At 36.6% G+C, this 22,745-nt stretch overlaps 1 protein-coding gene across 9 annotated transcripts in view; it reads right to left on the bottom strand.

The window, feature by feature from the left end:
* Positions 1-22,745, bottom strand: part of PIGN (phosphatidylinositol glycan anchor biosynthesis class N) — a 103,039-nt gene that overhangs the window by 10,467 nt on the left and 69,827 nt on the right. For 5 of the 9 annotated variants that reach the window (XM_032311611.1, XM_032311613.1, XM_032311615.1 and 2 more), the window contains 6 exons: positions 16,889-16,991; positions 14,970-15,056; positions 12,244-12,299; positions 11,876-11,951; positions 9,978-10,051; positions 844-886 (listed from right to left, as the gene is read on the bottom strand). In XM_032311611.1, coding sequence (XP_032167502.1) covers positions 844-886; positions 9,978-10,051; positions 11,876-11,951; positions 12,244-12,299; positions 14,970-15,056; positions 16,889-16,991 — 439 coding nt within the window. Of the gene's footprint in view, positions 1-137; positions 213-437; positions 476-843; positions 887-6,232; positions 6,412-9,977; positions 10,052-11,875; positions 11,952-12,243; positions 12,300-14,969; positions 15,057-16,888; positions 16,992-22,745 lie in introns of those variants that run through there. The other 4 variants (XR_004278361.1, XR_004278362.1, XM_032311616.1 and 1 more) reach the window with 4 other exon arrangements.

Raw genomic sequence — 22,745 nt, 5'->3', positions numbered from 1 at the left:
AACTGTGAATATAATTGTTTTCCAGGAGTTGTGTCCTTCTAGTGAATTATCAAGCCTGAGGGCAGTTTTGAGAACCCCCAAACTTGTAGGTGTAAAATAGGTTCTTTTTCTTAATATACTACATACAAGAGGCCCACCTGTGTGCTCCTTACTCAGAACTCACTTAGGAGAGTCATTAACTTGGTAACATCTTCCCACTTGAAAAGCTCTATTTCAGGGGCGCCTGGGTGGCTCAGTGGGTTGAGCCTCTGCCTTCGGCTCAGGTCATGATCCCAGGGGCCTGGGATCGAGTCCCGCGTTGGGCTCTCTGCTCAGCAGGGAGCCTGCTTCTCCTCATCTCTCTCTCTGTCTGTCTCTCTGCCTATTTGGGATCTCTCTCTCTCTGTCAAATAAATAAATAAAATCTTAAAAAAAAAAAAAAGAAAGAAAAGCTCTATTTCTTCTTTCCTTCCTTCCTTTCCTCCGTTTTCTCAATCTTAGAGAAGGGTTAGAACAATCAACATTTCAAGTAGGAAAATGATGTATTACCTAAATCTAAAGTTAGCTTTTTCTGTGAACTTGCTATGGAAGGCTCATTTCAGACACAATGCACCATGGAAGACTAGGTATAAAATGACAGATGCAAATAAATCAAGTAAGACTTTTGACACCTTCAGAAGAACACTCTTTTCGCATAAGTCATATGAAAAGAAAGTAATTTATATGTGTAATTTATGCCAGCACTTAAAACTTAATATCTAAAGATTTCATGCACAGAAATGCATTCAGATTTCCCTTGATTAAATTAAATCAGCACTTAACTTTCTCAATCTTATTTATACTGAATATCTAATAATGCCTTACCAAAGCCATAATGTCTGATATGATGAGAACCATGAGAAAAAGCCTGGGGAAAAAAATAAAGAAAGTTTACATGTACTAGAACAGGCACATTTTTAAAGCACATTAAAATAAAAAAGAGAATAATCAGATAATCTTCTATTAGTATTTTTACTTCTGAAAATACTATTTTAGAGAAGGGCTCTTTTCACATTCTACTGGGCGACTGTCCCGCAGTGATGGTCTGGAATTCAAAGATGCTATTTAACATTTTGAATATGTATTTCAATGGTAGGAAAAGGATGTGAATTATGATTTTTATTAATTATTATTATTATTTTTAATAATTTATTTATTTGACAGAGATCACAAGTAGGCAGAGAAGCAGGTAGAGAGGGGAGGAAGCAGGCTCCCTGCTGAGCAGAGAGCCCAATGTGGGGCTCAATCCCAGGACCCTGGGATCAGGACCTGAGCCAAAGGCAGAGGCTTTAACCCACTGAGCCACCCAGGTGCCCCTTTTATTTATTATTATTTATTTATTTTGGAGAGAGAGGGGGAGAGGAGGAAAGGGTGGGTAAAAGAGCAAAAGGAAAGAGAGAATCCTAAGTACGTTTCATATTCAGTTCAGAGCCCAACGCAGGGCGTGATCTCACAAACCTGAGATCATGACCTGAGCTGAAATCAAGTGTCGGACCTTAACCCAACTAAGCCACCCAGGTGCCCAGAATTACGATTTTTAATGAAACTTTTAATTTTGAGATAATCACATCAATTAAAAGAAACAATAGAGAGGGATCTCATGTACACCTGGCCTAGTTTCCTCCAAGGTAATATCTTATAAAACTACAGTACAATATCACAACTAGGATATTGACACTGATACTGTCAAGACACAGAATGTTTCCACCGTTACAACATCCCTCATGATACTGTTCTATAGCAACATCTATCCTCCCTGCAACGACCTCCTGCCTAACCCCTAACCCCTGAAACCCACTAATCTGTTCTCCATTCCTATAATTCTGTCGTTTTGAGTGTTGTGTAAGTGGAATCATTTACGTAACACTTGTAACCTGTTGGGATTGTATTTTTCACTCAGCATAATTCCCTTGAGATTCATCTACAGAATTGCAATGTATCAGTAGTTTGATCCTTTTTATTGCTGAGTAGTCCTCCATTTATGGATGTACCACAGTCTGCTTAACCATTCAAACACTGAAAGACATTACAAATAAAGCTGCTATAAACACTTGAGTAGAGTTTTTTATGCAAACATAAGTTCTAACTTCTCTAGGAAAAATGCCACAGAGTGTAACTGTTGGATCTTATGGCAGTTGCAAGTTTGGCTTAGTAAGAAACTAAAACTCTATGGGATGCCTGGGTGGCTCAGTCCATGAAATGCCTGCCTTCCGCTCAGGTCATGATTCCAGGGTCCTGAGATGGTGTCTCACATCGGGCTCCTTGCTTAGCAGGGAGCCTGCTTCTCCTTCTGCCTGCTGCTTCCCCTGCTTGTGCTCTCTCTCTGACAAATAATAAAATCCTGAAAGAAAAAAAGAAAAGAAAAGAAAAGAAAACTCTTTTCAGAGCAGTTATGTAATATATGTTCTACAATATATGAGAGCAATTTCTTTGCATCTCTACCAGCATTTGATGTCACTACTTTTGATTTTTAGCTATTCTGATCACTGTGTAATGATATCTCACCATGGTTTTACTATGCATTTCCTTCACCATTAACAATGTTGAACAGCTTCAACTGCCATCTATATACGCCCTCAAGTCTTTTGCTCATTTTCTCTTTAAACTGTTTGGTGTTTACTGTTGAGTTTTGAGAGTTCTTTATATATTTTGGATAGTAGTCCTTGGTCAGATACATAGTTCGTAAGTAAATATTCTCTGCCGTTATGTAGCTTCTCTTTTCACTCTCTTAATAGAAACTTCTTTTCTGTAGAGCAAAAGCTTTTAATTTTGATTAAGTCCCACTTATCAATTTTTCCTTACACGGATCATGGTTTTGTGTCAAGTCTAACTCTTTCCTAGCCCAAACCTCAAAGATTTTTTCTTATGCTTTTCCTAAAAGTTTGAATCTGCAGTCTCTTTTAAGTTAATTTTTATGTAAGGTGTAAAATTTTGGTTGAGACTTAAAAAAAAAAGTCACAGCATGCCAACTCGATTTCCTTAAGGCAACGAAGAACTTAATGTTCATATGTAATACAGAAACTTAGCTTTTTTATTTGCAGAAGAAATGGACAAATTTCCCTCCCCCACTACAGTATCATAACAATTAGGTAATAAAAGGGAAAAATGCGATCATTTTTGTCATCTAGTGCTTTCCTCTTAAGCCCAAACAGAAAACAACAATGAAAAGTATTCTCAGATTTTTAAAGTTTCTATATACAATACAGAGCTGCAAGAAAGCTTAGATTTCTCTCATCTCATTTACAAGTTTAATGTTCTAACAAAGTCCTTCCTCCAGGGAAAACTCATGTGATCAATCATTGAACTGCATTACACAGTTCCATTTCAACTAGTCTAAAGTCAGTACGCTTGTTCTGGAATCATCCTTGGCTTCTTTTAGACATAATTGTTTTTCAAACTATAGGTCTAAAATATAGAAATGTCACTCAGTAGTTCACATACACAGACATATAGCACAAGTCAGACTTATCATATCTAATTGAAGTGTTATGTATCATTTAAAACAAGTCTAACATAACAGACACACAATAAGTGTGTTAAACTGAGAGTATGTGGAGAACACAATGGTCATTCGGTAAAGCCTTCTGAACAAAGCACCAATTCTCAAAGTAACAGTCCCAGTGAAAGCTCTGCCTAGCATGGGCTTTAATGGTTCCAGTTACTGAATCTACTCCAACTTACACAGCCCCAATTACAAAATATTTTACTTCTTTGAATCAAAATCAGTGAAATAAAAATTCCACCCTATGGCTCTGGTTCTTCTGAGACAAGAAGAAAAAAAGAAACACAAAGCAATCTACACATTTAATGCAATCCCTACCAAAATACCCCCAGCATTTTTCAGAGCGAGAACAAACAATTCTAAAATTTGTATGGAACCACAAGACCCCAAACAGCCAAAGCAGTCTTGAAAAAGAGAAGCAAAGCTGGAAGCATCACAATTCCAGACTCCAGCTCTATTACAAAGCTGCAGGGATTAAGACAGGATGGTACTGGCACCAAAACAGACACACAGATCAATGGAACAGAAGAGAAAAATCCAGAAATGGACCCACAACACTATGGTCAACTAATCTTCGACAAAGCAGGAAAGAATATCATCCAATGGAAAAAAGACAGTCTCCTCAACCAATGGTGTTGGGAAAACTAGACAGCAACAAGCAGAAGAATGAACCTGGACTACTTTCTTACACCATACACAAAAGTAAATTCAAAATGAATGGAAAGCCCTAAATGTGAGACAGGAATCCATCAAAATCCTAGAGGAAAACACAGGCTTTCACATTGGCCATAGCAATAGACACATGATGAAAGGCAAGGGAAACAAAAGCAAAAATGAACTACTGGGTCTTCAAGATAAAAAGCTTCTTGGGGTGCCTGAGTGGCTCAGTTGGTTGAGTGTCTGACTCTTGATTTTGGCTCAGGTCATGAGCTCAGGGTTGTGAAATCAAGCCCCTCATCAGGTTCTGCACAGGGTATGGAGCCTGCTGAAGATGTTCTCTTTCCCTCTTCTTTGCCCTTCACCCCCCCTCCTTCTCTCCCTTTTTCACTCTTCCTCTCTCACAAAAAAAAAAAAAGAAAGAAAGAAAGAAAAAAAAAAGAAAGATAAAAAGCTTTTGCACAGTGAAGGAAACAATCAACAAAACTAAAAGGCAATCTTAGGAATGGGAGCAGATATTTGCAAATGACATATCTGATAGAGTTAGTATCCAAAATCTACAAAGAACTTATCAAACTCAACACCCCCCAAAAAACAAATAATCTAGTTAAGAAATAGGCAGAAGACAAGATAGACAAGAAGACAAGAAGACAGATAGACGGTTAACAGACACATGAAAAGAGGCTCAACATCACTTATCATCAGGGAAATAAAAATCAAAACTACGGAGCGCCTGGGTGGCTCAGTGGGTTAAGCCTCTGCCTTCGGCTCAGGTCATGATCCCAGGGTCCTGGGATGGAGCCCCGCATCAGGCTCTCTGCTCAGCGGGGAGCCTGCTTCCTCCTCTCTCTCTGCCTGCCTCTCTGCCTACTTGTGATCTCTCTCTCTCTCTCTCTCTCTGTGTGTCAAATAAATAAATAAATAAAATCCTAAAAAAAAACAAATCAAAACTACAATGATATACCACCTCACACCTGTCAGAATGGCTAAAATTAACACAGGAAACAACAAATGTTGGCGAGGATGCAGAGAAAGGGGAAACCCTCTTACACTGTTAGTGGAAGGCAGACTGGTGCAGCTTCTCTGGAAAACAACATAGAGGTTCCTCGATAAGTGAAAAATAGAACTACCCTCAAAGGACACAAAATACTGTTTTGAAGAGACACATGCACCCCAATGTTTATAGCAGCATTATCAACGACAGCCAAATTATGGAAAAATCCCAGATGTCCACTGACTGATGAATGGCTAAAGAAGATGTGGTATATGTGCATACAATGGACTATTACTCAGTCATCAAAAAAAATGAAATCTTGCCATTTGCAATGATGTGGATGGACTTAGAGTGTATTACACTAAGCAAAACAAGTCAGAGAAAGACAAATAGCATATGATTTCACTTGTATGTGGAATTTAAGAAACAAAACAGATGAACATGGTTGGGGGAAGAAAGAGAGGAAGGCAACCATAAGAGACTCTTATGATAGAGAACAAATGGAGGGCCAATGGAGGGCACTTGTGATGACCAATGGATGTTATGTAAGAGATAAATCACTAAATTCTACTCCTGAAATCAGTATTATACTGTATGTTAACTAACTAGAATTTAAATAAAAACTTGAAACAAAAAAAATGCAATTTAAATGCAATAGACTTTTAAGTATCTTTTTTGAGGTTTGGTTTGACATTCTTAGATGTTTTTCTAAAACCACATTTTCTTGTAGCACACAGATGCTGTTCTGCAACCCTTTCAAAGTAAGACACACCTGATTAGGGTACTTACTATCTTCTTAACCTCAGTTTCCATATCTGTAGAATGGGCAAAGTAATACCTGCTTCATAGCGCTGTTAAGAAAATTAAGTAATCTACGTAAAGTATCTAAAACAGTGCCTGCATATGGTAGGTGCCTAATATATACTAGTTTCTTTTTCATTCCTTGTACCAAAAACTTTAGATAAAATTAAAGACACAGTGAAAGATAGAATCTCTGCCCTTTCAGAGTTCATAGGATGTGTATTAGTTTGCTTGGGCTGTCATAACAAAGTACCACAGACCGGGGAGTTCAAGAACAGCAACGTATTCTTTTGTAGTTTTGGAGGCTGAGTCTGAGGTCAAGGTGTTGGCAGGGTGCTCTCATTCTGAGGCTTCTTTCCTTGGCTTGGAGATGGCCATGTTCTTCCTTTGTGTTCACATGGACTCTCCTCTGTGTGTGTGGGGAGGTTCCAATCTCTTCCTATAAAGACACCATTTATATTGGGCAAGTCTGGCCTCAGAACCTGTTCTCCTAGCCATGATGCACATTATCTCCCCAAGGCACTATCTACTCTGGAAGCCTTGGGCATCCTCCTGAATGTGTCCTTCGTCTCCCTTGCTTACTCATATGTTGTTCAGCCGGGAAGGTATCAATGTGACAGTGTTTAACATTTATGGTGATCAAATCACTATGGACGGAGGATGGGGTTATTGCTCTCCTTGTTCTGGAAATAATATTTCTATTAAAAGCTGGTTAGTTCTGATATTTTATCTCTTGTTTTCATGCTACTGAGCAACTAGATCTTTTGAGACTGTCCCATGAGTACTCCTTGACTCAAGAAATAAATGCATGCTACTGGGTTTTTATACAAATGATAATGAGTGTTGCCTCTTATCACCTCCACCAACCCACTAAGGTCATTCACCTCCAATAGTCACCTCCAACCACTTCCCTACTTTTACTCTCGTCCTCCTAAGGGTATTAGCCATAGAACAGACAACGGAGTCTTTGGGACCTTCCAATTGCTTCTTGCCACAACTAGGAAAAATTCGGAAGTCCAAACTATGGCCAAAATGGCCTCCTATGATCTGGCCCCTGCCTATCTCTCCAACTGTCCTTCCTACAATTCTGCTAGCACACTCTGCTAATGGGCGGCCCTCCTGCTGCTCTGCAAACACTCTACACCCAGTCTCACCTCATGCCCTGTGTATGCTCCACACCCTCTACCTGAAAGTGCTTTCTCGTCTAGTTTCATGGTACACTCTGTGTTTATTTCAGTCTCTGCTTAAATGTCTCCCCTTCAATCTATTTTTCTTCCTGACATTTAACACAATCTGACATTTCATGGCAACTGTTTTATTTCTTATTCATCTCACTGAGTAGATGGTAAGCTCTATTCACCACTGTATTACCAGCAGCTAGAACAGTGGCCGTTTGTAATAGAAACTCAAAACATTATATGCTAAATGAATGGTAGACGTAATCAGCATAAAATAAAAATGAAACTGGCTACTACTACACATTGTGACATTTCTTATAGACATATGAGAACTTCTACCTTTGAGTTCCATAGAACACTACAAAATTGCTCCTAAACCACCAAATAACACCAGAGAAAGCTAAAACCACCAGGGTAAAATCTGTAAGTGACACATTAATGATGGAAGAAGCAAATCTTCTTGACAAAAACCCCTCTATACTCTGACCCAGGTAAATTAGTTAGACCTGCTGGAGATAATGACCATCAAAAGAAATCATACCAGCACAAACTAAAATTCATAGATTTTAAGATAGACAAAAATTAGATAAATGAACCCAAATTTCTTTGTTAAGAAAATTTTTTAAAGATTTTATTTATTTGACAGAGAGTGACAGAGAGAGGGGGGAACACAAGCAGGGGGAGTGGGAGGAGAAGCAGCCTTCCCGCTGATGCAGGGCTCGATCCCAGGACCCTGGCGATCATGACCTGAGCCAAAGGCAGACGCTTAATAACTGAGTACACAGGCACCCCTCTTTGTTAAAAAATTTTACAATATTCACTTCATATAAAATTAATTTAAAAATTAAGCTGGCTTAATATAGTTTACCCTAGAAAATGCTCTTGCAATAAAAGTAATTGAATATAGATAGAATTCTGATTCAAATTTGAATTCCTAAATATGGAAGCATACTATCCTGAAGATCAAAACATCTAGTAAAACAGAATAGTATATTTTAAATGACATTGTCAAAACATCTTATATTCGTTTCAGTTAGTACAGGTCATGAGAAGCTTTTTGGTTGCTAGATCACACTACTGACAATTTGACCTCCCCCAATTCTTTTTTTCAATCACTACTGTTTATCCATGGCTCTCTTGTATATTTGAGTATGTAATCAAATATAGAACAGAGAATTATCCCTTTTAGGTCTCCTTATATGGTTGATTGTCAAATACTTCTGTAGTCCTAAAACCTTCTCTTTCTCAGCTGTTCCTCAGCTCTCCTGTGCTTTATTGCTTTCTAAAGGTGAGGAAGTTCCAGGTCATCTCAAGCTGTGAAGTGGATTAGCCTCAAAATACCTTTCTCAACTCTTAACAGGCCCTTGAGGTTGTCTGTTTGCCACACCCATTCCAAACTACTACTTCTTGCTCTCTAATCACCTTCCAGGTTAGAATGAATGTGTGCTCGTCAGAGTTCATTCAGACATAATCTGAAATCTGTTGGATGAGGCATTTGGGAAAGAAACTCCCTGATAGGAGGGGATAGGTCAGATTTTCATTATTTATAACCAAAGGCATCATTTTTTTTCAAAAGTATTTTTTTAAAGATTTTATTTATTTGACAGAGAGAGAAAATAAGTGGCGGGGGGGGGTGGGCAGAAGGAGAGGGAAAAGCAGACTCCCCACTGAGCAGGGAGCCCGACCCCAGGACCCCAAGATCATGACCTGAGCAGAAGGCAGATCCTTAACACACCTCTACTTCTCATTCCACATGTTACCAGTTCCTCTGAGTTAAAATCCCTGCTAAAAAAAATCCCTTAAAATCCCTGCTAAAAAAAATGTACCCACTAACAGAGATGCAGGAAAGTACGTGTTTTACCAGTTTTTAATTGCATCTAAGTAACTATTTTTTATGTGATACTGACAAGGTATAAATGTTTTCACTGTAAAAATTTATGTAAATATCCTACAAAATACTAAATTAAACTAGAAAGAAATTTCTACAATTTTTAAACAGTGGAAGAAAACCTTTTAAAATTATACTTGTTATTATGGCATATGCATAATAATATGCTAAACCCAGTTCTAGCTTAAACTCCTCAAAAAGAACATGCAAATTTATGCTAATATTAGTTATTTCTTTCAGCACTGAATATGCCAGTTTGATTCAAGAATAACGGAACTGCTAAGAAGCTTCGTATTTATCTCAAGTGTCTTTCAGAGAGACTGATCAGTCCTGTGCTGATGAGACAATTTTATTAGTTAAAAAAAGCAAATAGTTTAGTTGATAGCTTCTCTTTGAGAGTCGTGATTGCTTAAGACTGACTGCTCCAGAAATTCCTCAAAACTTAGAAAGAATAATTCCCATTCCACTTGTCAAATATGTAAAAAATAAGACTAAGAAGCAATGTAAATTATTGACATGTAGAACAGCTGACTTAAAGTAAAATGAAATGATGCTAGTACATTTATTTCATACATACTTAAGAAATAACCCTAAAGAAAACAGAATGATATCCCTTGTGTTTTGTAACCACAGTTATATCTATAACCAACAAGTCATTAATTATAATTTAACATTTATGTTTTACTGTTTTCTAGGGAAGCTCTTCACTGGCTTGAATAATATTTTAATAACATTTTATTCTTGAGAAAGCACATTTGTCTGCTGGGGCTCTAATCAACTAATTTCCTCTAATGACAGTTGAACTCTGGCTATAAGGGTACAACATTTTTCTCTCATTTTTGTAATAAGCAACCTTTGTTACAGCACTGTAGCAATCACATACCTACTCTTACTGCCTGAACATGGGCAAGTCCAACACTTCATAAACATTCACTTTACCTTTTTGATGATAACTGGGTAGTTAGCTGAACTGCTTCAAAAGCACACATCACAAGAACAAAGGGGATTAAAATCTGTTTAAAAGGACAAAAAAACATGCCATGGATAGCTGAAACATTTGAAAAACTTAAAAATAAATGTTATTTCTGCAGTATTTCAACTTCTCAAATAAATTTTATCTCTATTAGTGAAGAGCAAACTCTGAAATAAAACCATGACATCGATGTCACATAGAATACTGATGAAACGGATTTAAAAATCTATATCAATACTGTATAGAGAATAAAAAGATAAATATCAACACTTATTCCAAATAAAACCTAATAAAAACTTTTGTTCTAACTCATTATAATAATTAAGGACCATGTTCAAATGTTTCTGAGAGAGTATGAGAGGCACAAAATGCCCAAATCAGATAAATTATAGAGCTTGATAATTTGATTCACAGATCCCTGAATCCATCTGGTCACTTGATACTATAACTCTATAAACATGATCTCCTGGTGCATTTATCTTAATGCAACTTTATTTCTGATTATATAATTCATATTCACTGTAAAGTATTTGTTAAAAAATTGAGAAAAGTATATCATAATTTATACTGGTTGAAAACCCATAATCCAGAGCTAATGCTGTTAATATTATGAGATACTGCTTTTAATAACCAATTAAAATATATATATATATATATATATACTTGATGTATAATAAAAAAGAAAAAATATGGAAAAGAAATGGTGTTCAGCACCCTGTAAGATTCCTTCAAGTGAAGGACATAGACTAAAATAGTTTGGGAGAACCTTCACTTCTGGCCACATTAGTCAAAAAGAGCCGTCCAGTGCATTTTTTCAGGAAAGCTCTGAATGAGGCTGGAGAATAAAGATCTAATATTCTACTTTAAACTTTTGTTTTTCTTTACTTTTTTCTTATTTTTAACGAAAGGCCGATGGCCTCCAGGAAAGTAAAAAAAAGAGCAACTATCATTTAAAAACATAAATGAAAGTTCAAGAAATAATGCATGTTTTAAAATAACTCAACAGGTAAATATAAAAAAATAAAATAACGCAATAGAAATTGGAACATGAGAAAAACATCTTTTTAACATTTCCTAAGGTTACATTTGGTAACCTTAATTTTACCTTAAGTATCTCTTTAAAGGTCCTATCTCAAATATAGTCCCATATTTATTAATTATTAATACAGTAATAAAAAAGGAGAGTAATCCAATTAAGAGAAACATACTTTTAACAATTAGTATTTATGTGATCTGACAGAAGGTAATTAGATTTTGGCCAGATGTATACCAACTCCATAAACTGTGCCAAGCACTGTGGCAGAGGGAATGAGACAGAAGAAAGGGGAGCATGTGAATTATGTTCCCTAGGAGTCTGACCCTCCAAAGCTGAGAAATTTGTCATTATCGCGGTGTGGTCAGCACCCAGCTGGTGCTGCTGCAGTGATGTAAGCACTCAGTGACGGATTTGTGGAATCTGTCAATTAATTCCAGGTACATGGATTTTGAGAAAAGATCACAACATGTGGGTAGTCTCGTGGGGAGCATACAGAATCTTTGGGAGCACTGCAGTTCTGATCTGCACTGCCCTTCCCCACGGGCTTTAATCGTCTGTGATAGGACTTCCCAGGAGTTACACAGAATCTGTACTCTGGAATTTAAATGGGCTTAAGGATAAAGCAAAAAGGTTAACTGTATTTTGGAGTAAAAGCTAAGGGGTCCCAACTCCGATTCAGCATCGTCTGTGAAGGTATCTTCTTTCTATGCTATTTCACTCTGTCACAATGACTTCATAGTCTTAAAGTCATATAATGTTACATAATCTTAATGTCACGATGAATTGATAATCAATATCTTAAGAAAACAGGAAAATAAGAAAACTAACCTTCCACATCATCAGGGCTCCCATCATAAAAGGACTAAACACGGTCAGAAAGCAATAGACAGAGGCAAGATCAAAGCTAAGGAACCAACATAAAGAAAAAAGATTTTAGAATTCACATTGTAACTTTAAAAGAATGTTCTACTAAAAAGGATGCTTAAACTAACTTTCTGAAACTACTCTTATTAAAACACAAGCATATATTGTATCAAGAATATCAGGAAACCACTAAAATGAATGAGGTAGATCTCTATGCACCAGTAACATACCAATCTCCAAAATACCCTTCAGTACAAAAAACCACGGTACGGAGCAAAATCCTAACTTGTATTATCTTTCATTATAAATATGCTCTTTTCATTTAAAATTACCTGTTAATAGAAGCTATGTTCCCAGTTCCAAAAAATGCTGTCACTAAGAAGAAAACCTAAATACAGTTAAGGAAATGCCAAAACAAGTCAGAATTCATACAAATTTCTCCTTCATTTAGATCTATTCTACCATGAGGGTAACTTGATTTTTACCCTGCACATGTGGGCATAAACTGTTGCAAGTGAATGTTCCATTATACCTCCTTGTGAATGCATTTTGAAAGAACCAGACTGAAGAGGGAATGTGCTAAGAACCGGAGGCATGAGAGGTTATCCTTGTCACAAGTGTCTTTGGGAGGCCATTTTCCTCTTCTCTAGCAAAAGCAAATCAGAGTATTGTATCTGGAGCTGGCCACTGATGATTTTCTCACAAGAACAGAGACCTAGTGCATGAGATAGATATTTTCAGGAGAAATACTGTTTCAGCTCATACATACTTGCTGTGTGCCCAACACATGTGAAATTGCTAGTTCTTTGGAAGGCTCAGAGAAAAATAAGAGACCATGTTCTCAAATAATTCAATGGAGAATGAGACACGAGCAAATGTCAGACATCTTTTGGACACTTTTTAATCTTATGTTTGTTTTAGTGCAGTAGTAAAAGGTAAATACTAATCCTGTTGGTGTCTTAAGAACTAACTGCTAGGAAAGCACTAGAAAATACTGGCTGGCCCGTTGACAGGACTCAATAAATGTCAGCTATTTTATTATTAGACACATACACACAAAAGTGGTAAAGAAACACTGATGAGGATGTATGAATTATGACAACTTTCAGTGAAAAGGTGGCATCTGAGTTGGTCACTTGAACCTCACATGTATTCAAGGATCTAGTCACTCAACCAATCAACTAACCAACCAACCAACATTTATTGTCTAGTATATGTCAGAGGCAAAATTAGACACTAAGAACATAAATATGAATAAAATAGTCTCAGTGCTCACACGGATTATGAGGATAGGATTATGCGGATACACAGAAGTATATGAGAGGCACTTTAAGGTAAATGGGGAAAATAAAAGACATAGTGAAGAAACACTGAGAGGTATGATAGAAGCTTAGGGTTTACTGGAAGATACAACGGAAGATAAAGCAGGAACACAGATTGGTAGCATATCAATAAAAAGCCTTGAATTTTACTGTGGAGACAACGAAAAGCCAGAAACACTTTAGATGACCGATACAAGAAACACAAGTGACAGTGAGATATTCAAATCAGGGAGGTAAGTAATTACAGGCAGGAAACACGATTGGAAAGCTATTTCAGTAGTTCATGGCAGGGCCAAGGAAGGTCTGAACTGATGCACACTGGGAGCAGAGACAGAGAAGGAGGGGAGACGGTGGGACCTCAGAACTGGATAAGAAGTAGTTAAATATGACAAGTTTGACGGCCTGGGTGACTGGGAATATGGTGAGGCCATTCAATAAGATGAGGCCTGTCAGAGAGACTTTGGAGAGGGGTGGGTGGCTGTTAGTCAGTTTGGGACATACATTTGGTGATGCTCAGCAGGATATTAGACATATGGCTCGTGAGGTCAAGAGAGGTCAAAGCTGGAGAAGTAAATCTCAGAGTTGTCTGCATGGAGGTGTCAGTCAAAGCTACAGGAGAGGGTGACAGCGTCTAGGCAGGGTAAGGGGAGAAGGTTAAGGGTAGAGCTTGGAGAAGAACATCTTTCAGGATCAGACAAAGAAAGAGTATGTTCTAATGAAGGAGAAGAGAGATGAGATAAAAGCTAAGAGGAGAACCTGGAACATGTCCTGGAGGGAAACGGAAAAGGAAGAGAAGTCAACAGAGTTGAATGTTGTAAGTGGTCAAGTGAAATCGATGCCCGGACTGTGCGGTCAGGGAGCCCCTGCAGACCACTGACGGCACAGCCTCGGCAGGGACAGGGGCACGTATTCACAGAGCTACCGTGTGCCAGGCACTGCTCAAGGCTTAGGGGTACAGTACGTAGTGGAGAGCAGCAACTACAGATTTTTCTTTTAAGGAGCTTGGTAGTAAACAAAGACAAAATGAAATTATACTTCAGGAGGAGGCAGGGTTCAAGGGAAGGTACAAGGGAAGAAGCGTGGATTGGTCGAGCGTGAGTACAAGGAGTCCGCAGAGAGAGAGCAAAACCGAGGCCAGAGGCAAGAGGAAGAAGGACAGCGCCACAGTAAGGTCAAAGGAAATAATACCTGCCCCCAAACTTCTTGAAGCCAGTCAGCCAGCCTTCCCAAATGTGACTTTATTCTGCCGTATTGTCTTTCAAACTTCTAACGCTAACAATTTCCATGCAATGTTGCCTCTGATGTGATTCAAAAACCTTGTGAGGTAGAGGCCATAGAGCATGAACACAGTATAAAACACACATAGAAAGCACAAACCAAAAAGTGGTTTCATCTGGATGAGGGGAAATTAGAATGGAGTCGGGAATTGAAAAAAAACAAAACAAAACTTTAGCTTTAGCGGTAATGTTCTAACTTTTTAAAAATGTGTGACACGTGTGACAAATTAGTAATTGTTGATCTCTTAGATGGCAGGAATATACACATGTACATTTGCTTGTTATATCATTCTGCATGCTTTTCTGCAGTTTCAACATTTTTTAAAGATGTGGATCGTATGAGAAAATTATGGCTGAGAGGGAGTTAAATGGCCCCCAAGTGGGCGTGAGCAGCGGAAGTACCGCCTTACTCCACTACACGGCAGGTTACAGCACCTTAGAAGTCCAAACAAAGGATACAAGGAAAAAGGCCCTGCGGACGTCATCCAGATAGAGCTGTCGAAACTGGGTAATATCAGGACTGCAGGTGAACTGGAGGCTGGTGACCTATGAGACAGTAAGAAATACATGAGCACATAGGACAGTTCGCTTACTCCTACCCTCAAAGGCAAACTTCCAGTCTGGTACAATAGCTGGAAAGTTATCCTGCACTGACAAAACTATAACAATAAAGCTGTTCCTATAGTTTAATTACATCTTAATTCAATCTGCTAAAAGTTAGAATACATTGCTAATAATGTGCTAAAACAGAGCTGTAGTATTGCTGAATGGGTAATAAAAGGAAGAATCGGGCTTTTCCTTATCCTGTATAAATGCTTCACTTTTAAATCCCTATAGAACTCTTTAAGTCCTGTTTTCTCAGTGTCCTGATATTCTAAAACCCAGCTACAGTATCATATTAAAAAAACATGATAAAATCAAATATTTGTTTCTTTCTTCTTCTGTTAGTTATTTTCTCTATATACAAATGCAAAATATTCCTTTTTTTGGTAAAATAGAAAGTCACTCAATTTTTAAAAAAATATTTTATTTATTATTTGACAGAGAGAGAAACAGTGACAGAGGGAACCCAAGGTGGTAGAGTGGGAGAGGGAGAAGCAGCTCCCCACTGAGCAGGGAGCCCGAAGCTGGGCTTGATCCCAGGACCCTGGGATTATGACCTGAGCCGAAGGCAGATGTCCAAAGACTGAGCCATTCAATTTCAGTCACTCAATTTCAACAAGAAGGATGCACTTTCACTTAATCCCCTTCTCCCCCAAACAGAAAAACTCATGGGGAACCTTTCCCCTCCCTCCACTAACCATGTAATTTTCCACTAAGTTCTTTGGATGCTTTAAAACTCCTTTCTATAAAAAGAAATACCTGCTTTCTGTTAAAAAACAGAATTTTAAAAATGACACTGACTCTCATTTTTAGATTTATTACTTATTTAATATTAAAATATTTAATATTTACTATTAAGGACAGTCTGACCATTTACTAGAATCTGAACAAAACTGTTTTCATGTACTGTTTTTAATATTCTGGGGCTTAATGTTAAAAACCAGTAATTATTTAATATACTTCAATACAGTTTCCTCATTATTGAAATTAATTATTTTGAATGACCAATTACTCTGTAAGCTCAACTGGAACCGGTTATGGACGGATCAATGGACCAACTATGAAGGTGTTTTTCTGCAATATTCATTTTATCTGACCTCAGTATAACTGTAAATATGCTACCACCAATGGTTTATAATTACCTTCAGTTCTAAAATAAAGGCAAGAGACATCAATTTAACTCCATAGCTCAGTATGATAAATGTGTCCTTAAAATTTAGCTGGCTTTTAGCCAATTCAAAGTGTACTCCGTTGAATAAACGGCCTAAGATTTGGACTGAGGCCACGATCACTAGGGTGGCAGAAAAAGCAATTTGGAGTAGGACCACTAGAAAGAGAAAAACAACACTGCAAATATAAATGTCGCCTTAGGATCAAATTCATGCACTGACTTGTGACAACATAAATATTCTTGTGACTACAATAAATTGAGGGAAAGAAAAATGAGATATGAAAACAGAGGAAAATATGATAAAGAGCATTCTTTCTCCTCCAATCCTTCATCTACATTGATGTTTTTGTACATCAGGGATTCTCAAATAATTTCTAAGAATAACCCAACCTATTTAATGCCTATAAAAGTATAAAATCATGCTTTTCTATTGTAAATGAACAATTTTCTTAAAAACTGCTTAACTTGATTATTAATCATTAACTTAATTACGACTGTTTTAAATGGTGCATAGTTTTTGATGAAATAACATGGCAACTTTTGTACAGAATAGAGAATATTTTAATATTCTCAAATAAACGCAACAATGATTTTGACAAGCTACCTTCTGTTTATAGGAAACACTGGGTTGCCGCAGGGTTTCTTGTTCCACCTGTATCCACACGAACATTAAGCATGACAATACTAATGGAAAGAGAGCTTCATACCTAAGGGACAAGGGGATTTCGGGTGGCAGTAGGAGGTGAAAAAAAAAAAAAAAGAAAAAAACATTAAACAAGTAAAAATGCAAATTTATGCAAAATTAAAACAACCTTGATAATACTTCAAAGTCACAATATCACAAAGTTTAAATTTTCTAGGCTCTCCAGAAGAAGAAAGTGGGAAAGGAAAGGAACATTTAAATATCAACTCCAACACCATCTTTTTTTGAAATTTATTAAATCCTGAGATCATTTAAATTTTTAAAATAGTTGAGATATTTAGAAATCACTCATAAGGTAAATACACAAAAAAGGAAAGAAAACATTAAGATGGAGGTAAAAAGACAATGCCTGAGTTAAAATCATTAATATACCCAGAAGAGCAAGACTAATGTTCCAAGTTAAAAAAAAAAAAAAAAAGGGTGTGATATGGAATCTCTAAGAAAGAAAAAAAAAAAGAACCAATAAACACATGAAAATATGTTTGCCCTTACTGATAACTGATATGGAAACTAAAACAATAGAAGATAAGACATTCACTTATCACATTTATCCAGTAAACAACAATAATGTCAACAAGAGTATAATGAAAACTAACTCTCATACTCTCTACATAGGAATAAACAATTTCTGGAAGGCAATCGGACCCTACATCAAGAATCTCAAAAATATTCATGTAACATAATCCAGTGATGTTACTCCTAGGAATTTACCCTGAGACGATAATCCACTATGGGCACTAGAATTCTCCTCATATGAAGATATTTGTTGTAATACTGTCTACAGAAGGGAAAAACAAAAACAAAGTCAGGAAACAAGCTAGGGAGTGATTAAATAACGTATGGTACATCTCTTGGCTAGTTTAATGGTGATTGTAATATGGACAAAGGAGAAATGTTCATGAGCTAAGACAGTGACAGAAGTCTTTTCTAATCCTCTTCCAGCCTACCTAGGGATAAATGTGTCACCTTTGTTATCCCTCAAATACCCTGTTACAGTTCTTCAACCACCATTTTAATCACATGTTCACGGGCATGCCTGTCTCGCCAATCTGGAAAGGCTTTGGCTGAGTCAGTCTTGTCACCACTGCAGGCCTAGCTAGTAAGGATTCGCTGAGTCAGTTACTTAAGCGGGAGTTACTAAACAAAATCAAACTAACCAAACCAAACCAAAACAACACTATTTCTCTCAACTTTTTCACCCTTTTTTTTTTTTTAAAGATTTTATTTATTTATTTGAGAGAGAGAGAAACAGAGACAGAGCACAAGCAGAGGGAGCTGTGGGCTCCCTGCCCAGCAAGGAGCCAGATGCAGGAGTTGATCCCAGGACTCTGGGATCATGACCAGAGCGAAGGCAGATGCTTAACCCACTGAGCCAGCCAGGTGTTCCTCAACTATTTCACCTATTGAACTCTGTTCCATTCGGTGCTACTTCCCAGACATGAGACGACAAAATAAGCAAAATGCTTTAAATTCTATCACTGATCATAAAAATAAAAACTGAAGACCAGGGAGAAGGAAGTATTTGGATTCAGAAAGCATACACAAATCACCTGGTATATAAAATGTAGAATACCCAAATATATGAACAGACAATATATACATGAAAAAGTATCATTAGTCAAACAGATGCAGAAAATGTATACAAAGCTGTACCATTTTTGACCTATTAAAACAGCCACTGATGTTCTTATTTAAAAATGAAAATACTAAATACTGTGAAGGATAGGACCCCTCAGCAGTTGCTGGTGATATTACAAACTGGCACTGTTCTGAAGACAGAAGTAAAAAAAATAAATAAAAAATAAACTCATACTCTATGACCACCTATACTAACATATGAGAAATGAACAAAGGAAGTAATAGAAACTATATAGAAAGCTTGGCACGAAAACGTAACTCAAAATATTATAAAAAAATGTAAATAAAGGGGCGCCTGGGTGGCTCAGTGGGTTAAGCCGCTGCCTTCGGCTCAGGTCATGATCTCAGGATCCTGGGATCGAGTCCCGCATCGGGCTCTCTGCTCAGCAGGGAGCCTGCTTCCTTCTCTCTCTCTCTCTGCCTGCCTCTCAGTGTACTTGTAATTTCTCTCTGTCAAATAAATAAATAAAATCTTTAAAAAAAAATGTAAATAAATAAAATGACCAAAAATAGAGGAATGGCTAAATAAATTAAGGTTCATCCACATCACAGAATATTAAATATCTATTAAAATGATGGTTAGGAAGCCTATGAACCACCTGGGAAAATGCTTCTAAAATGATGTTAGGTATGGGGCATCTGGGTAGCATAGTTGGTGAAACATCCGACTCCTGATTTGACTCAGGTCGTGATCTCAAGGTTGTGAAGTTGGGCTCTGTGCTCAGTGTGGAGTCTGCTTATGACTCTCTCCCTTTCCTGCTGTCCCTGCCCCCCTCACTCTCTCTCTCTCTCTCAAATAAAGAAATGAATAAATCTTAAAATAATATTATGTAGAAAAAAAAGATAAAATAGTAAGTATATGGTATGATTAATACTATGTTAAAAAAAGACAAACAGAGGTAAGAATAGAAGAAATACATCAGAATATCAGCAGGATGTGTAGGGTTAATAGGTGATTTTCCCCTTTATCCATACTTTCCAAAATGTGATCAATACTACATTTATAATGGTTTTTTAAAAAATAATTGAAAAACAAATGTTGACGTAGAATTCCTGTATCTTAGCCATTCTTTAAAATTTAGTTCAACTTCCACAGGAGTCCCTGATGGCACAAATTCAGCGGCCCTCCTCAAATTCTTTCCCTAGCCATTCTTTATATCTTACAATTCCCAGCCTAATTAAGTCACAATAACTTAACTGTTGCATTCTGTAAGTGCCTAACACTGTAAAATAAAGTCCTTACTTTATAGCAGCTTACAACTCTATTAGACACCTGGGGTATCAGTCTAGTGTTCAGGACACTGGAGATGGGAAAGAAAAAACAACTGTTGATTAATTGAATGAAGAAGGTGTGTACTCTAAGCAAAAGAGGACCAAGATTTTAAAAAATATTTGCAATTATATATGAAAGAATTCTTTCCTAATATATGAAAACACAAATTTCATAGTTCTACAAATGGTGCTACAGATTCATTTCCTTTCAGAAACTATAAACTATAATCATTTTCATTTGTTAAAATGTGGATGAATAAATGTGATAAAGACAATCTTCCTATGGGACTTTATTTCTTTAGACAATATCTTGTATAAAGTCTGCATATTTGAATTAATAAACTGAAATACCAATAAAATGTCATCACAGGTTCACAGTGTACATAGTAAAACCTTACAAAATTAGGATCTCCTAGTTTGGTCTCTGTGCAAATTCAGCAGGGCAGAAAAGGCATTTAGCTTTGTATTATAGTTTGTTAAGCAAACGGATAATATAAATACAATTTTGGCAAGAAATGTTTAACAAACTTAAGAGAACTACTTTCAAGCATTTCAATAGCCTCCATTTGCATAAAAATAATGAAATGCTGATTAAAATGAATCTTCTTTATTCATTAAATCAAGGATACATTGTTAGAATTTAGGATTATTACTGTATTTTCTGTAAAGTAATAAAACTGCATTTCTTCCAATATCTTATAATCTGACAATTCACTAATTTACATAGAGAATCCTCTGGATTGTCCAAAATAGTTATGTAGAACAATCAGGTGGGCTATAAGTTTTGCAAAACTGATTTTAAATTGAAAACTGTGCTAATTGAAAATGTTAGACTGTGCTGTTTCAAGCTATTTCTGTTGCATTTTTCTGCAAAGGTAAATACACTTTCTGATGTTGAATAATATATTTCTTAATACATTCACTAATAAGGTTATACTCATCATTATTGTTCTGTTTTTATACATGAATTTTTGCTTTTCAGATTTTCCTAAAATAAATTAAATGTGCTTCTGATAATATGTTTTGGTATCTTTATGACTATGAAACTGATGATTTAAAATACTATCATATTTATCCCCAATGTAAGTTACATGACTAACTCATTATACATTCCAAAATATTTTTTCACTCAAAATTCAACTTTAATCATCTGTTCTTCTTTCCTTCCTTCCTTTCTAATCCAGGAAACCAGATCCATTCCTAGATTTGTATTTCTTAAATCTTCTACACATTCCTTCAAATTTGTTTGCTGCTTTAGAATGTGAAGGCTCAAGAAAGAAAAGGGCTTACTGATTATTAAGTGACTGTAGAATTTGGCAGATATTTCTGGACCCTCTCAAATACATACTTTTTGGCAATCTCTAGGTAAGATATCTTAAAGAAACTCATGTCACCCCAAAATGGTAAGTTACAATAGAAATTATTTTGTCTTTTGCCTTCTCATCTAGACTAAAAACTAATTCATATATAGTTTGATGGATTCTGATTGTAAATTATCCTGAAATTTCACCAATAAAGGGGGAAAGAGTGAACAGTTTTGTTTTTGTTTTTAAGTAGGTTTCATGGAACCCAACACAGGGCTTGAACTCACAACACTGAGATTAAGACGGGGCCGAGGTCAAGAGTTGGACACGTAACCAACTGAGCCATGCAGGCACCCCAAGAGTGAACAGTTTAAAAGCCTCATTATGTTTATCACTCTTGAGTAAGAATATGCTGAGAGACTTCAGGTTTTATCTGAAAGTTCAAAATTCTAAGTCTCAAACCAAGCACCTCTTAAAATCTTATTAGGTAACTGGTGAAAATTTCCATGTTGCTTTTCATGTTTCCATGTTCTATTACGTCTTCACATCTGTGCGTCAGATCTGGTTATGCAGGGAGAAAACAAGGCAGAAGGTGTGGGGAGCTTTGGTAGGAGAAGGTTTTATACACTACTGGACCATCTCTTATCTAGGGACAAGAACTCCTGGGGCCTAGTTCACTTAGGATGTTAGGGCCTATTATGAAAAGATTTTTTTAGAACATCCCTCTAATTCTAAATTAGGCCAACTAAGTTTCTCAAAGAATGAACCTAAGTCTTGGACCCAAAATCATCTAAACTGGGAATAATCTATTGATAGCACAACGGTCAATCCCCAGGTTTAGTCTAGTTGGGATTAAGATCCTTTATTTGGGCCAAATTTTGAGCTATCTTTGAGTGGTGGTAATCGGATTTGTCTTTTCTATACAATGTTGTTAAAACATACACATTTCTCACCTCATAAGCATTTAAATAATGATGAAATAAAATTCAAAGTAAAGAATGCTTTTCTTCAAAGCAGGTAGGGAGATTGTATCACTGCTTCACTCACTAGATCCCTTCAGGATCTACCCCAAAGCAAGCTGCCAGTTTTTGTTTTGCAAGAAAATTTAAATCTTAAATAAAATGGGATTCTTTAACTTCAGAGAAAATATTCTGAAAGTTTCTGAATCTAAAGAATATTTGGACCAAATATATGTAAGAGTAAAAATAAAAGGTATATTCAAATAAGAATGAACAAATCAAGGTATAATTTGAAGTTCAGGAAAGGAATGTAACAATGCTACAGCTCTCCTAACTCATTGTTTGAGACTTCAAATTTCTCCATAATCAGTCAGAACTTTTAACATGGTAGTGAAATGACATTTCAGCATCTTCAGGAAATAAACAGAAAGACAAAGACAACAGGCAATACTATGAGCATATGAAAAAGAAAGCAGAGGATTTACGATCAACTTATATATAGTTCCTATGAAGCAGAAAATATGTATAATTTATTCCCCAAGATTTATACATTTTTCATCTCCAGAGGTAAAATATTCAAAGAGA

This window comes from Mustela erminea, chromosome 13, assembly GCF_009829155.1.
Source record: "Mustela erminea isolate mMusErm1 chromosome 13, mMusErm1.Pri, whole genome shotgun sequence".
Lineage (NCBI taxonomy): Eukaryota > Metazoa > Chordata > Mammalia > Carnivora > Mustelidae > Mustela > Mustela erminea.
Note: the sequence above shows the minus strand (reverse complement) of the source record. Positions and strands in the feature narration are given on the sequence as shown.